This window comes from Zosterops lateralis, assembly GCF_965231275.1.
Source record: "Zosterops lateralis genome assembly, chromosome: Z".
NCBI lineage: Eukaryota > Metazoa > Chordata > Aves > Passeriformes > Zosteropidae > Zosterops > Zosterops lateralis.
This window is the reverse complement of record NC_139800.1, coordinates 13,061,690-13,078,586: the sequence shown is the minus strand read 5'-3', so window position 1 is coordinate 13,078,586 and position 16,897 is coordinate 13,061,690. Positions and strand designations below refer to the sequence as shown.

Below are 16,897 nucleotides of genomic sequence, written 5' to 3'. Positions count from 1 at the left end.
TCTTAAGTGCGTGGGTGACTGTGCAGTGGAACAGATCGCTCGGAGTTTGTGTAGTTTCCCTTACTATACGTATTTAAATACTGTTTGGATCCAGTCCCGTGCAGTGTGTTCAAGGACAGTCCTGTTTGAGCAGGGATGTTGGACCAGATGACCTGCTGTGGTCGGTTCCAAGCTGACCCATTCTGTAATTCTGTGACCCACTTTCCCGGGATCCCTGGCTCTGTGGGCAGCTGGGGAGTGTGGGGACCACGTGACCAGATTATCTGGGAACCGGTTTCAATTTCCAAGGCTGTTTTTGTGGGCGAAGGTACCTGGGTTGTTCCCCAAGTGCAGAGGGATAACAATTGCCCTTGAGGGATCTGTTTTCTTTCCTGAAAATACGTAAATAAATGAGGTAAAATTTAAATTTCTCCTGTGTTTCTATTGCAGAAAACGATTGGAAGAAAAACCTGCAGTACATACAGCAATAGTCAAGCCCAAAAGGGAATTTGAGATTGATAGTACTGAAAATGTTATTTTAGGGAAAAAACCGAAGTTGGAAGATGTGTTGTCAGAAGATGTTAAGTAAGTGCTTGGCTTAATATATAAGGTAGTCCTAGCAAGTCACCCTGGTTATCCACGTGCCAGTTGGGAACAGCTGATACAAAGTGGTTTTGCAGTGTTTTCCTGTAAAGATGAATTTGAACAAGTTTCATTTTCCATTATCTGTTTAAGTGAGAATGTGCTGCTAATGCAGCCTCAGCAGTGATTAATGCTGGATGTATTTAAAATAGTAATGCACACCTGTAGGTATTTGCAGTAGAAAGTGTGAATTAATGTGTATTTACTCATTTGAATTGGTGACTTGTGGTCAAAGCCATCATTGGTTTCACACAGAGCTGGAGATGAGCTGGAAGGACATGGGGGAGGCAGGCTTGCTGTGTACCACAGTGTTGAAAGATATAGTTGGCTTGGGGTACAGGAAGAATAAATTGGCAATAAGACAAACAAGGGTTTTGAGGTATTTAAGGCGGCAACTGGATTGTCATTTGATCTTTCTCATTACTTTTCTGAAGTTTAATGTCAGATTTTCTGTGAGAAGCTCATGAGAAGACTTCTCAAAACACTCTAAACAAAGGATAAGCGTATAGAACGAAAACAAAATCAGAGCCAATGTTTTAAGTGATTTTCTGTGTTAGTAGTATCAGTAGAATGTATCAGAAATAACCAGTTTTATGCACTGGGACTCCAGTCCCTTCTCATGGCCTTGAGAGAAGGAGCTGGTAAAGAGGGGCCTTGTCCTCAGGCAGGTGCTGGGAGTGCTTCAAGCTGCTCTTACTGCCTTCACTAGTAACAGGAGTATCTTGAAAAAAGTCCTCATTTAATCATACAACTTTATATGAGTAAATGTGACCCAAGTGCCATTTTGTGGTGCAGTTTTTGAGTCAATGGTTTAAGTAGATTAATACAGCAGCAGAATTTTACCTTACAAGTAATAGTCCTGGTAATTTCTTTTACTCACTTGCCAAGGCTGCACATCTCTTTTTTTAACGTTGCAATTAAAGCAGAGGTGAAATTCAACATGTTCATGTTTGCAAAAAACAGGATTTTTGAATACTATTTCACAGTGCTAACTCATGTTTTTAGTCTGACAGATCTGATGCCTCAAGTTAAGGTGCAGTCTGTGGAAACCGTTGAAGGTTGTACACATGAGGTGAGTGCAGTGGAAAAGCACGTGTAAACTGTGGGCTTGTTGCATCTAATTGTGTGTATCACTGCTGGTATAACAGTTTTGTTTATTCTGCTTGCAATTTTTATATCACAGAATTTTTAGTTTAGGAAAAGGCCTTTGAGATCATTTTGCGTCCAACCATTAACCCAGTGCTGCCAAGTCCTCCCTAAACCTTGTCCCCAAGTGCCACATTTGTACAACAGTATTAGATACTGACAAGGAATGGGAATGTTACCAGTATAAATACAGTGTATTTGGGAAGGGAATCCTATCAATGTAACAGATTAGTAATTGCTTAGAACATCCACTGGCCAGAAGACATGATTGTGTCTTGGCTGGAAAGTCAGTGTTCCAAGGTAGGTGAAGCAGTAATATCTCTCACAAGGCAGTAGGGCTATCAGAGAAGCAGCACTGCTGAGGCAGAAGAATATAGAGATTGATTGAAAAACTCTTTAGAGGAAGGAATGAACCCTTGACACATGAGCTTGTAGAAACAGGATAACAGAAATTCAAATTGATTTTCATCCATTTCAGATTGCTAGAAATGTCACTGCTGTGGACACAGGAATCTGCAACTGTTTTTATTTTAAATCTGTTTCATAGGTTGCGCTTCCAGCAAATGAAGAATTCACAGGTCTGAAGCCAAGAACTGGAAAAGCTGCAAAAGTATGTGGTAGATTTAATTTCTTTTTCTTTTTGTATATATTTGACATAGTAAGTGAGAATAGAGAGAAAAATTATGTACCTTGTCAGTCAGGTCTGGAAAAGGTGGTCTGTCATAAATAAAATGGATTTTTTTATGTTTAAAATTTGGTAGAGAAAATTATGTGGTTGAATGAGGTGAATAAGGAATCATGTTACAGGTCTTTCTGTAACATCAGTCAGGGGCAGCATTCTAGTTCTGTTCCTGAGCTAAATTAGTGAAAATTCAATCATCAAGGCAACATTTTCATTTTCTAAGACCACAAGACATAAGTGAAGATCTTAGGTATAGTATGAGATTAAAATATTTAAATACAAAGTCATTGCATAGTACTGGGTTAAGATCAGCAGAAAGTACAAGTATCTGCAGGATTTAATTTCTGCCTCTAATTTACACACTAGGTCAGTCAGAAAATCAGTTAGATGTCAGTCTGTCTTAAACTTCTGTAATGCTTTTGCTTTTTTCTTTCTAGGAATATCCATTTATTCTTGATGCCTTCCAGAGAGAAGCTATTCTTTGTGTAGATAATAATCAGTCTGTGTTAGTGTCAGCTCACACATCAGCTGGTAAAACTGTCTGTGCTGAGTAAGTACTTTTCCAACAGGCTCTGATGAAAGAGCAGCGTGATGTCCCTTCTGTCACTTCCTTGAATCAGTAGCTGCTGCCTCCCAATTTCTTGATACAACATTCAGTCCATCAGTGTTAAAATTGAATTGGCTACACTTGAATATAAAATTATGTCTTTCATCATTTAGTGGGTAGTGAAAGGCTTAATTTGTATTTAAGCTTAGCTTTTAATTTTTAACTGTTAAGGTGTTACTGCATAGATTGAAATGGAAATTTCTTCATTAGAGATTTCTGTAAATTTAATAAAAATACCTTTGTTTTCTAGCTCCTGGCTAGAAACAGGAGGGACTTTCTTACGTGTTTTTTGGGGGTTTTTTTTGCTTTGTTGGAATGGTTTGGTTTAGTCAGCAGCTTCTCTGTCAGGGTTTGGTTCAGAAGGTGAAGTGCTGACGTGAAGTGAGAAGTGAAATGTACATGAAGATATATTAGAGCATGGGTTCATGGAATAATAGTTTTGTTGTCACACAGTGACAGTTTTTAAATTAAACTATATGTACTCATGTCCATAAAAATCACCTAACTTGGTGTTTAAAGATTTCTCATTCTCTAAAGATGTGTATGTAGTTGAACTTAATAATCAGGATATGAAATGCTACATGTATTAGAGCATGGATTCAAATGCTTTGTATCATTCTCTTGGTGTCCTGAATTGCACAATTTATTTTGTTCTTAAGCAAAGTAATAACGCTTTGTCTTCCTGGCAGCTGTTAATGTGGATGTTGTTTGAACACAGGTATGCAATTGCCCTGGCTTTGAGGGAAAAGCAGCGTGTGATATTTACAAGTCCAATTAAAGCTTTGAGTAATCAGAAGTACCGTGAGATGTATGAAGAATTTCAGGATGTTGGTTTGATGACTGGGGATGTCACCATTAATCCAACAGCTTCTTGTTTGGTAATGACAACTGAGGTAAGATTAGACATTCGTTCTTCATCGGTGCTTGCTTCTACCCTTTTTGATTGGGGAGGTCTAATTTTAAAATACTAAAATGGCTTAATTAAGCTAGAAAATATTCTAAAGTTCATTATGACTCATTTGAATGTTTTAATTTTCGGTAAATCTCTGTGAATTTATGCTTTTGAACTGTATGACTAATGTGTAGAAAGTCAGAATTTAATTTTCTGAGTGCTCACTCAAGACACTTGAGTATTCTGTAGATGTGAAATGCTGAAAGTTAAATTTTGTTAATCCTGTGGTCAGTGTTTTGTTCTAGAAAGGCAAAATATAGAAAGCAAAATCATTGAAGGATAGTTGAGTGGTTTACAGTACCTGCTAGAACTCCAGGAATATATAGCTGTTACATATTCATTCAGCTGTTACACATAAACAGTAACAAAGTACTGTTTACAGAGTTTTCTCACATTTCTGTTGTAGAAATGCATCCATGAGCTGGATTTTTGCTCTTTTTGCCTTTACCTCAAAGGAACAGGCGTAACTTTAGTGGGGAAAGATTAGAGAGATTGAATGATTTGTTTTCTGACAAAAGATTTCCTCTTAATCACAGGGAGCCTATCTGTTAGGATGAGGTAAAAAGAGGGCAGAAGTAGATCTGTTGAGCTGTAACAATTACCTGCCAGTGGAATTTTGAAGAAATATTTTGTTTCATTCTTTCATGTTCCTTTCAGAGAAACCAGGTTTTCTCAGGTGGTGGGATTGTTAGACTGGAATGAACTTGGAAAGCATCTCAAAACATATCTTAAAATGCTTTTATGTTTTGTGCAAAATATGATTTTATATATCAATGTGGTTTGGGTTATGTAACAACAACAAAAAAGTTTAGTCTATTCCATTTATTGAAACCTGGTTGGGGAGGTGTTTTTTCTTTATCTGTTGCAACTCCAGGAGGGAAGGGGTGGCTGCCTTTCTGATAAGAAGCCCACTGTTAAAATGTGTGGGGCATGGTTTCTTATCTCTGCTCACCCTCCGGGGGATATCTTCTGTTAATGGGCCATTAAAGCTCATCACCCCAGTGCCTCCCATTACCTGCTTGGGGATATCTTCTGTTAATGGGCCATTAGAGCTCACCAGTGACATGGCACATTACATCCCATTGTGAGCTGCTCTGCCCAGGGAGGAGGAGTCAAACCATTTCTAGAAGTGTCGGCAGACATACAGTGTTCCTACCAGACTCCCAAAGGGAGATTGGATCCATCTCTGACATTTTCTCTACAGGACTATATCTACTTCCAACAGGACCACATCTACCTCTCCAGGAGGGCTTACTTTTGGACTCTTTCCAACACCCTGACCAAGAGGGTGTCAAGTTGTATTCTGACTCTTATCAGTGTTCTTTTGTATTATTGCATTTATTTTATTTTACTTCTTTTGTTTTCTTCATATTAAATTGTATTTCTGACTTGGAGTCTCTCACTGGTTTTGCTTTTAAACCACTGCACAATGTAAATGTGAACCAAAAATTCTGCCAGTTTTTTACCAATGTACATGTAATATGACTTGTTATTTCATGTGAAGAGACTTAACTTTTGCTTCCTTTTCTAGATCTTGAGGAGTATGCTTTACAGAGGTTCTGAGGTTATGCGTGAAGTTGCATGGGTTATTTTTGATGAAATTCACTACATGAGAGATACAGGTAGCTTATATGTACTATCTTTTGTTTCAAATCTTTGAGTTTTTTGCTCCAAAACAATTTCCTTTTCTTTTGAAGAATTAAGTCTTATTTTCTCTTTTAAAATCTGTCATCTTTTTGTTTAAACAATTCATAATTTTTTTCCTACTGAAGTTATATAAATGTGTTGCAGTTTGTATTTTCTTCACCAAAGCAGAAACGACTTTGAGGGCATTTAATATACCCCACATGTGTAGAGATTTGGGTGGGGTTTTGTCTTATATTGTTTTTAAGCATGCTGTTCTTTGGCTTCAAGTGATGAGAAAAATACTTTATTCAGCTAGATTTCCCATATGTCTTTCCATTTTCAGAACGTGGTGTGGTTTGGGAAGAGACTATCATTTTGCTTCCTGATAACGTGCATTACGTGTTCCTTTCTGCAACTATTCCAAATGCCCGTCAGTTTGCTGAATGGATCTGCCACCTTCACAAACAGGTTGTATTTCTGATACACTGTACCTCTATGCTTTTTTCTCTTGTGGCGTAATACTGTCTGTTTGATAACTGGACCTCTGAGTATCTTTTCAGTTTTATTGCTTATAGGTGATAGTATAGATCACTCCTGGCTTCTCTAGCTGTATTCCTACTTTTGCAGGTATACTGGCTGTTGCTTCTGAATGGCAACATTAGAGCTGTTTCCTAATGTCGATTTTCCTAAATAATGTCTATTATTTAGGCACCTGCCTGATTTCAGAAAACATTCTGAGTTGTCAAACGTGAACAAACAATGATTTTCAGAGGGCTAATAGACAAGAGGTTATTGGGAGAATTCGGCCGAGGAGCTCTGTAAAAGGCCATGTAGAGATCAAAAGCAAATCTTAATTCCATAGGAAATACTATATATTCTTGCAAGCAAGTGAGAGAAGTGTTATTTAAGAGATCTATCCTGTCCTGTAACCTTCAATTTTTAAATTTTAGTCTGTTTTTTCCTAAGATTTGCTTTTGTAGCAAAGACTTTGTGAATTAGAACTGGGGAATTTGTTATCAACAAAGGTTGACCAACAAGAGGTTGGTCCAATTTTAAAAATATTCTGGAGATTGATTCTTACGTTATTTGTGATGGAGTATAATATAAAAGACATCTACTTGACTTTGTGTTGCAGACCAATAGATTGTAGGCTTTTTAAATGCAGATTTGGGTAATATTTAATGTTTTAAAGGAAGTGGTGTTCTTTTTCTTAAGCCTTCTCCATGGATCAAAACCTTAAATGCTCATGAAACTCCACTGTGAGTCTTTCTTAGGTGTTTCAGTAATAATTCAGGCTTTTTTACAAAATACAAATTAATAGATTTTCCTTTGTTTTTAGAAGATGTTAGTATTTCAAGTCTGTCTAATAATGCTGAAAGAAATACTGGCTATCTTTACTTTTTGTTTTCATGAGAGAGAATTTTTGTAGCCAACTTGTGTTCTAAAACATTTGCAAACTTTTTTTCTTAAGCAATGTCATCAATTCAAAAATCCATATTCAGGAAAGAAAATTTTTTACCTTAGTTTCTGAAAGCTTTACTTTCTGGTTTTTAGGAAGTTGTGTTTTAATAGTAATGTATTGGATTTTCCATCAAGTGAAGTTACAATGCAATTATAAAATATTTATGTGACTTTCTTCTTTCTAGCCTTGCCACGTGATTTACACTGACTACCGGCCCACTCCACTGCAGCATTATATATTTCCAGCAGGAGGAGATGGACTCCATCTGGTTGTTGATGAAAATGTAAGCAATGCTTGGTTTGTCTGAAAGATTGTTTTTGTCACTTAATAGCCAAAAACTTTAGCTCTTGCAAAATTTGGATAGGCTATGTAAAGGATGTTTTTGTTAAAATTAAGTTAAGTGAGTGATGGTTATCTCTGAATTACTTGTAGATTTTTGGAGTCTTATACAAGAAATAGGTTTTATCTAATGTCATGCAGTCAGCTGAGTGGTACTTCCCTGAGATGTCTTAAGTGCCCACATCCTTGCTTGTTTTCTAAAATGCGTGCTGCTTTCTGTAAATCTGCAAAGTAGTAGATGTTTCTTGTACTGTTTCTCTTTCAAAAGAAAATGTAGTGGCATGTAAATTTGAGTTTAGTCAAGGGAGCAATGTACTTTGGTTTCTTTAGATGTATTTGAACTAAAAACTTTTTTAAAATTTATCATTAGCTCTCTCAGCAGTAGCTAATACCATAAACAATAGTGCTGCACTTGATGATGGGTCTTCACTGGGCAGTGTAGTTCTGTGTGGACATTCTTGAAAGTCAGTTTTGGGACTCTCAGCAGGTCTGGCATGGTGAGAACAATGTGCAGTAACTTCAGAGACACAGCAGTGTAATTGTGAGCTGTGACACTGACCCAGTAAACTCTTTTGATGGCTTATGCATTGTTTTTGTCATTTTACTTGTGTATATATGGGGTAATGGTACTGGCTGTGCAAAGTATTTCTCAGTGTGTTTTGTAAGTAACTATTTACAACAGTTGTGTTTTACATCTAGGGAGATTTCAGAGAAGATAATTTTAATACAGCAATGCAGGTGCTCAGAGATGCAGGAGACTTAGCAAAAGGGGATCAGAAAGGCAGGAAAGGAGGAACAAAAGGTGAGTTTGAAACCATTCTGAGGTAATTTTGGTATAATTTTTTTTCAAAGTTCTATGCAAGTTGTGCTTGTGTCTCAGTTACTCCATAAGATACTTTCTGTTGTAAAATTTAATTTAAATCAATGTAATCTTTCTGCAGGTCCTTCAAATGTTTTTAAGATTGTGAAGATGATCATGGAAAGGAATTTCCAACCTGTGATTATTTTCAGCTTCAGTAAGAAAGACTGTGAAGCCTATGCACTTCAGATGACAAAGTTAGATTTCAATACAGGTACAGAAGTCCAGTCAAATTCTATTCACAGGTGTAGTTAGTTGTGAAATATTACTTTTCCTGTTGAACATTTTGTTTAAAAGCAAAAGGAAAATAGATACTGCTTTTTGCATTTACTCTGATGGTACCTTAAGCTGTATTCAATAGGAAGGTATTGGTGCACACAGTGATCACAATGTCAAACTGTTCATTGACTTTGAACCCTTTTTCTTGGCTCTAGTATGTCATTTATTGTAATAATAACACGAGGGTTCCTAGAAAATCCTGTCTATAATGGGAGAAGACTGATCATAAAAAAGTATTTCCCAAAATTTTCATATTAGGTTCATTAGAAAAATAGTATACTCTCAAGTCCAAACAATTTTATAAAAAACCACTAGACTGTTTTTTCTCAACAATGTGATCCATTTATTTTTATTTCTTTCTTCCCCTTGCTTCACAAAGTAAAAACAAAACCAAGTTTTTTTCCATCATTGACTAAGACTAAGCTTTGCAAATAAGTTGAAGCTTATTGCTTCTTGGAAATCTCAAGAATTTTTACAAAAATAAGGGATTTGTTGTAAATCAACATACTGTTTCATGTTTGTGGGCTGTTCAGAGTTCTTGCCTGCTTACTTGCTCCAGTCTTGACACATTTTGGTTCAATGTGGCAGAACAATACAGGTGTTTCTGTCAGAAAATGTAAAGATACATGTAAATTCAGAGGTGCATTTTCATGTTTTCTTCAGAATCACACCTTTCAGTGTATATTCTTGATATTCAAACTACTTAGTGGAAGGGGTGTAAACTTTGAGAGTTAACAGGGAAGAAAGAAGCTGTATGTCCATGCAGACAGGGACTAGTAGGTTGAAGAGTAACAGGGGAGGCTTATGAAATAGACAGGGAGCACATAAGACTAAGAAATCCCAGGCTTGGAGGTAGCCAAAATTTGAATTATTCTGAAAGGTTTGTTCTAGTTTTCTTTGTTCTGATCATCTGCTTTCTGGTTACCATCTGGCTCCTCTAGGCTTATTAAAGTCTTGATCAAGACTTCAGCCTGACCCAGTGTGGGTGGTTTTGTGTAGATTGCAGAGTGTTCCACTCAATTTTTATTGTACAATTTTGTAAATATTAGAATCTGGTATCACTTTATTTACATCTGTATTGTCCTTCTGCATTTTGTAATAACTTACAAATTGCCTTCTCAGATGAAGAAAAAAAGATGGTTGAAGAAGTCTTCAATAATGCAATTGATTGTCTCTCAGATGAAGACAAAAAGCTTCCTCAGGTGAGTGGAGATTGAGAACAATTTCTTTTGAATAGAGTTGAATTGCTGCTATCTTATCTTCTGAAACTTGTGAAGCTGTGGCTGTTTTGTAGCGGGTACAGTATTATACAACTGGATAATGAAATTCACCTCCCCAGGTTTTAGTATCTCCTGCATTGTTGCTTGTCATTATGACAGAGGTGACAAGGATTCCTTCCAGTTGCAATTCCAGCAGATGGCTGACATATGTCAGAATTAACAGTGGAGTTCCTACCCCTTGTTTTATTTTTTCCAATTACGTTTTTAAGTAAACCTCAGAATTTATAAGAAATAGACTTGGGTTAAAACAATCTGGAAATAGTTCAAGTGGGAGTCCAGTATACACTTAGCAGTTATTGATTGCTGAGGCTTTCAGAAGTTGCATTGATGCGTCTGCAACCTAATTTATTGCATAATGACCAAGCACAGTGATGTTTTCCCATCTTTACAGTGGAAAAATACAAGCTTCTAAGCAGAATATTAGAAGATTGAAGGGGTAGTTATTTTATTTTAAATTGGGAAATAGTGAATTACAAGAACACTAAGAGCAGTGTTGAGGCTTCCTGTACAACTTTTAGTAACAAATGCTAAAATTTGTTTGCTGGTCTTTTGTATGTTTCTTCACAGGTTGAACACGTGCTTCCCCTTCTGAAGCGAGGAATTGGTATTCATCATGGTGGCTTGCTTCCTATCTTAAAAGAAACCATAGAAATCCTTTTCTCAGAGGGCCTGATAAAGGTATGTTTCATGTCCATTTGTAGTTTGTTGTGAATACATGGCCGGTAATCCTGAAAATCCAAGAAGTACACCTTAGCTCAAGGGCATATGCTAGTATTACAATGGAGATCTACACAATTGCAGCTGTAGTTTTAAGTATTCCAGGTTTTATTCAGAAGTATTTGAACTTAAAATGTCTAACTTAAATATTTTCTTTAACTATTTTATGTTACATCTTACTCCCATAAATGACTGGACATTTATCAAGCTGACTGTTGGTTGTTCTAAGGACAAATACTCAGAAAAATGTAACCTTGGGTGAAAGTTGTGGTGGTTTTTTTTTGATAGCTAACTCCTGTTTTCTTCTTGCAAACTTGAATATTGAAATTAATTACTATTATTGACTAATATGATTTGCACTCTGTTATGTTTCCTTTTGGAGTCTTTCACGTGGTCCCATCTGTTTAGTTTTCGTACTTTCCCAGGAAAAGTAAAGGAAGACAGAAAGAAAGTTTTGGTCTAGTTTTTAAGTACTGAATTTGCCTGTGTTCCCTGTATTGACTGCACAGATATGTAAAATCCAGAGAGGTTTTGTGTAGCAATCTCTTGACTATTTTCATGTTTGCTTGGGATCCTTTTTTGTATTTTGCTTGCTTAACTTCAGTCTGTTTATTTAGGCCTTATTTGCAACAGAGACTTTTGCTATGGGAATTAATATGCCGGCCAGAACTGTGCTGTTTACAAGTGCCAGTAAATTTGATGGAAAGGATTTCCGATGGGTAAGTAATAAAGAGGTTCTATCAAATAACTGAATTATTTAAACCTTATTAGGATTAAATTTACTCTTGATGTGTTCACGTCAATGTAGTAGAAAATACTTTTCTTTCAAAAATCTTTGTGTCTAATCCATTTATAGTTAATACACAAATTTCTGAAGACAAAGTTCCTCCGTTTATCCATGAGATTGTTTAATAGATACATCAAAAAGGAATCAAATACAGGTTAGCAGCAGACATGGATTAGACCAAAACTTCTGCACACCTTTTCCAAAACTGTGAGACCCAGATTTTTTGTTCTGTATCAGTGAACTAAAGAATAAATGGACTTCATATCCTATCATAATGATAATTAATTTTGACAGACCCAAGAAAAGAGGTCATTTACCTTGGAAGAGTATTATTTTCTTGCAGCAGAATTTTTTGCATAATTATAGAATTTTGGACATTAAAACCAGGTATGTGGTTTACCTAAGACAAAAATGAGGTCTTGCAAATCATCACAGCAAAGCTTTAGAAGAGCCACAGCTTATCCTCCAAAGGTGGAAAGTTATGGTGAACGGGACAAGTGACTTGACCTATGTGTTATGAAGTAAACATTTGTTCAATCTTAGTTTGGGCTGTTCAGTTTCACTCTTCATTCTGATGGTGTGCCTGTAAGATATGTATAAGAATGGGTTACCTTTGAGATAGCAGATATGTGGAACTTCTGAAATTATTTAGCACAGTTTGCCTAAGTAGCTTTTGAAATCTGCCCTAAAATGAAACCTGGGGAGTTGTTGAGAATGCAGTTCCACAGATGACAAAACCCCTTTAATAGAACTTCCTAAGACATAGGTAACCAGTTGTAGCTGCCTTTTGTCCATGTCCCAGTTCTTGGTGAACTCTTCCATTTCACAGTTAGAAGGCATAAAAATATTCCATTTGCAACTATCAGTTGAATATTTTGACTATTGAATAATTTGAATGAAACTATACATTACTTCACAAGAGTGGAGAGGCATTATCAGTTTGTTGATGTATTATTTCTCCACCATGGTCAGCAGTTTTCCATTATAAAAGACCTTAGTGAAATGGTTTTTGTGCTTATTAAAGTGATGCACCATGATATGGAGCTATAAGAGCATTACTTAACTTTTACTGCTGAATTACATTATTTATAGTCATGGATTTATATTGTTGTTTCATGGTAATTATGGCTAGTAAAGTCAATCTGGATAACTCTTTGATAAATTAGATAACTCTTCTTTGCTAACTTTTATACATCATGTCACTTAGTGTGCAATTGTAATTAGCACATTTGCGTTCCTGCTATTTTCTTGATGTTTGTTAATTTCTATTTCTCATTTTATTTTAGATATCCTCAGGTGAATACATTCAAATGTCAGGTCGTGCAGGACGCCGAGGTATGGATGACAGAGGAATAGTGATTCTTATGGTGGATGAGAAAATGAGTCCAACAATTGGCAAGCAGCTTTTGAAGGTAGGAGAGACATTATTTGGTTTCTATTTTCCCAGCAAGATTATGCTCACTTGAATAATGCTGTGTGGAAAATTATTTGCCTTAGACAAGGACATCATGCAGGTAGAAGATGACAACTCCTAAAAGTAGCTTTCAGTGGATTCTCATAATAGTTTCTGTTGTGAAACAAAGTCAGAAGACTGATCTTACTTGTACAAAAGTAGTGTTAACCTTTATTCTATAAAAGGGCTATCAGGCAGAAGAAGTAGAACTCTATCCTGTTTTCCTAGTGATAGCACTACTACTGTAATAGTCTGTTTGTTTCTTGCTGACTGCCATCAGTTTAAGGATTGTGGTGAATTAGGAAAAGGTTTGAGCTTTCACGAGAGTTACTAAATTCTTGGTTCTTGGTGATGAAACAAAACTTTGTTAATGGACTGTTAGTGTGACAGAGAAGATCATGCAAAAATGAGGTACATACACTAAAGAAGAGTGATGTCGCAGTCAGTGTGCTAAAATCAGCTATGGAGAAAAGACAGTTCTTGCAGAAAATGTTGATGTTTGGAAATTAAGAGGTTAAAATAATCACTCATGGTTGAGGCGGGCATTAAATTACAGGACTTCCCTGAACTGTAATGGGAATTGTTACAGATTATCACACTAATAATAATATAATATAATCTTGCTTTATAATTTGGATATGGAATACCGTACTCATTACACTTCTATTTAAATTCCATGGCAAAAATAACCACAAAGAAATATAATAATCTATTGTGAGAGTTGCCCGTCTTAGGCTACTTACACTAATTGTGCACGCACACTAATACTGAAAACTTGGGGAGTTACACTGCACTCTATTTAGGAGCTTGTAGCTTTGGAGCAAATAGCAGGTCATTTGTGTTAAAACAGCATTTACAGTAATACTAGACTTAGTATAAATTGTGGGGGTCATCTCAAGTCAGCATCAAGTTATGTTAGCAAAAGACATGTAGCTGTTGCCAAAAGAAAGGAGATGCCAATGGGTTTTTTCAGGCAAATTAAGAACAAGGGGAAAGGTACCTACATGGCTGCTGCTAATTATGCAGATGTGGATTCTTTGTTGTGTGTCTTGGTGTGTCAGTGCTACCTCTTAATCTATAATATATCTGTAAATATGTACATTACATGTACCTTTTATACTTCAAGAAGGCAGTATGTACCTTCTTAAAGTCAGATTTTTCATTAATGCTGCATTATGGTTAACTAACCGAAAATCAGTAAAATATATTTCATGGTATGGTAGCATTATGTTTCGTGTTAATTTTTTAGTCTTGATTTGATTTGTGTTTTGTCAGTGGAGTGTACATGTATTTATTTCTTCATGTGCATTCTTAATGCATGTGTACATCTCTGAGATGTATAAAGACTAATTTTTTTTAACTGGGTTTTTGTGAGTTTTTAAGACTGTTTAAGAAAACAGATGTAATTTTGTGTCGTACTTACTTTTAAAAGGTTTTACACATTTGTACTTCCTCAGTTGAAAAATAAAGAGCAGGATATATAAAATGAGAGAAGCAAAAGAGAATCCTTATAAATAGTATTTATAAAAAGGTCCCCAAAAAGGTTAACTTATATGAAATAATTGTTAATAGCTTAAGAAAAAAATGGTATTTCAAGTATTTATCTTCATACTTTAAGAGAGTAACTTTTACGTACTTTATAAGCTCACCCATTCAAAAGATGGAGTTTTTTTAAGTTTGAAAAGTCAGTAGTTTGAGAACTGTAGAACTCGATCTGACTGAATTAAGGCAGAAAAAGAAGTAGTGGATCACTTATTTCTTTTTGATACTACCTCTGGGGTTTTTGTCAAGATTTTAAGGAAATGATAAAAATTATTTCCTTCGTTGAAACTGCAAGACCTTTGGTTTTTCCCTTTTTTGAATGATAAGGAAATAAATAGGAAAAATAATGGCCTTTGCTTTCTATGTTATAACTTGCTTCTTCTCCATTCATCTAAATAAATTAATGTATTTCATTGATTTTTGACACTACTTCCCTTGTGAGCAAACATTGACTTTTAGATTTTTCTGAAAATAATCAGAAGTGGCTGAAATGAAGGTATTGATGTTTCTGTAGCTTCTGTAACTATTTGGCCAATTCCTATAAAGGCAGTAGAAGTAACCTTTTATGAAATTAGCAGTACAGCACAAAAAAACACCCTTCTTATTTTCCCTCTTAAATACAAAGCATCTAGAGGAAACTCCACATCAAACAGACCAAGGAAATCAATACAGACTAAAGTTCCTACTATTTTTACAATTCATAGTCATCATTAAGTATGTCTCAGTTAGATTTTCCTTAGTTACAATATTTTTCGGTAGTAGGATCATGGTTGTCCCTAGTGGCAGCATTCTGCTCTCAGAATAAGCTAAAAATTGATAGGAAAAACTCCAGAAGAAATAAATTAGCCTTATTGAGAATGATAGAACATTTACATAGAACATTTTTGTCATAGCTCTTGAGCCCTAAGGGGTGTCTGATCCAAAGCATTTCCTGAACACTAGAGGAAAACATCTAGGAATGGTGTTGTCAGCTGCCTCTGGCCACGGTCAGTGGGGTGAGAGCTTTGAGCATATTGGTACCAGCAGCGTTGCTGCAGCTGTGCTGCTTGGCTGTGGCACTGCTCATTGCAACATTGTGTACAGTACTCCAGACTTACATTCAGCATTCCATTCCTAGTTGGCCTTCTTACAAGGGAGTTTTGTAAACATTTCTTAGACTCAGTAATGCACATTTGTCTTCTGCAGTGTAACTAGGTTTCTTTGTTTATCCTTAGCATTTACTTGACCACTGAATATTTAGTAAACTGGTGACTTGCATGACTCTGTAAACTTAAATGCTTACAAGACTATTGGGGCAGCTTTCTGAAGATGGTAGATTTTAATTGTATGTTTGCGTGATGCTAAAAAGTATTTGGTTGGACTTTTTTTTTTTGTTTGTTTCCTTACTTAAAATCTTCAGCCATATTGCGTTAGTTTAGGTAGGGAGTATAAAGCTTGTTCTTGATGCTAGATAGCCTTTGAAACCAGTGCAGCATCTCTCCAGATGGAACTTGGCCATGCTACAAGGATGTATTCCTACAGAGAGAGTTGAGTTACTCAACAGTGGTAATTTGTTATGTCTCTTAAAAGACAAAGCCCTTGAGCTAATTATGTTAGCAGAATGGATGGTTGTACTCTGAAAGAGAATGTGCTATGTCAGTCAGTTTTTGAACTTTGAGTTTGAGCCGGTCAGTGCTTTGCATCTACTTACTCCATCACAAGAGAAGATAGATGGACTGAAAAATTCAAAGAAAACACAGAATCGTCAAGGTTGGAAGAGACCCTTTAGGTCACCAAGTCCAACTGTCAACCCAGCATTTACCAGTGCAAGCCCTAAACCACATTACCCAGATATAGACACCTCTAAAACACCTCCAAGGGATGGTGACTCCACCACCTCCCTGGGCAAGCTGTTCCAGTGCATGACCACTCTAACCAGAAAAAAATGGTTTCTGATATCTAATCTGAATATGCCCTGTCTCAAGTTTAAGGCCATTTTCTTAGGTCTTCTCCCTGTAAGCGCAGTAGAAGATACTGGAGCCCACGTTACTGACAAGCTCTTTTCAGGCAGTTGTAGACGGCAGTGAGATTCCCCTGAGCCTCCGCTTTTCCAGGATAAACATCCCCAGCTCCCTCAGGTGTTCCTCAGAAGACATGAACTCTAGATGTTTCATGAGCCTTGTTGTCCTTCTCTGGACATGGTGCAGCACTCTAAAATCCTTTTTTGTAGTGAGGGGTTCAGAAGTGCCCCTTCTGAGGGGACTCTGGAGAGTCACAGGACTCTTGAGGTGTGACCTCATCAGTGCCAATCCTTTTCCCCATTCCTGCTGGCTCCACTATTTCTGATACAGGAATGCATTTGTCTGCCACAGTAAAAAAATACATCAATATGCTTTCTTGTGTTTTGCCTATGAAACATGAAGTGCCCCAATGCCAAGCTGTAGGAGATACTCCACTAGCTACATCTCATTCCTTGGCAGGGCCTTCATTTTATAGAGCTGGCTGTACTGGCCTTATTTGGCCTGTATGCTGCTATGAGACGTCTCCTTGCATTTCATTTTAATTC

At 36.5% G+C, this 16,897-nt stretch overlaps 1 protein-coding gene across 1 annotated transcript in view; it reads left to right on the top strand.

Moving 5' to 3' along the window:
* The window catches only part of MTREX (Mtr4 exosome RNA helicase), a 41,275-nt gene that overhangs the window by 391 nt on the left and 23,987 nt on the right, over positions 1-16,897 (top strand). The window contains exons 2-15 of the mRNA XM_083883213.1: positions 430-564; positions 1,627-1,693; positions 2,315-2,377; positions 2,887-2,999; positions 3,775-3,949; positions 5,540-5,630; positions 5,978-6,102; positions 7,281-7,379; positions 8,135-8,237; positions 8,377-8,508; positions 9,696-9,775; positions 10,421-10,531; positions 11,188-11,289; positions 12,644-12,769. Of these exons, the coding sequence (XP_083739339.1) occupies positions 430-564; positions 1,627-1,693; positions 2,315-2,377; positions 2,887-2,999; positions 3,775-3,949; positions 5,540-5,630; positions 5,978-6,102; positions 7,281-7,379; positions 8,135-8,237; positions 8,377-8,508; positions 9,696-9,775; positions 10,421-10,531; positions 11,188-11,289; positions 12,644-12,769 (1,522 nt within the window). The remainder of the gene's footprint in view (positions 1-429; positions 565-1,626; positions 1,694-2,314; positions 2,378-2,886; positions 3,000-3,774; positions 3,950-5,539; positions 5,631-5,977; positions 6,103-7,280; positions 7,380-8,134; positions 8,238-8,376; positions 8,509-9,695; positions 9,776-10,420; positions 10,532-11,187; positions 11,290-12,643; positions 12,770-16,897) is intronic.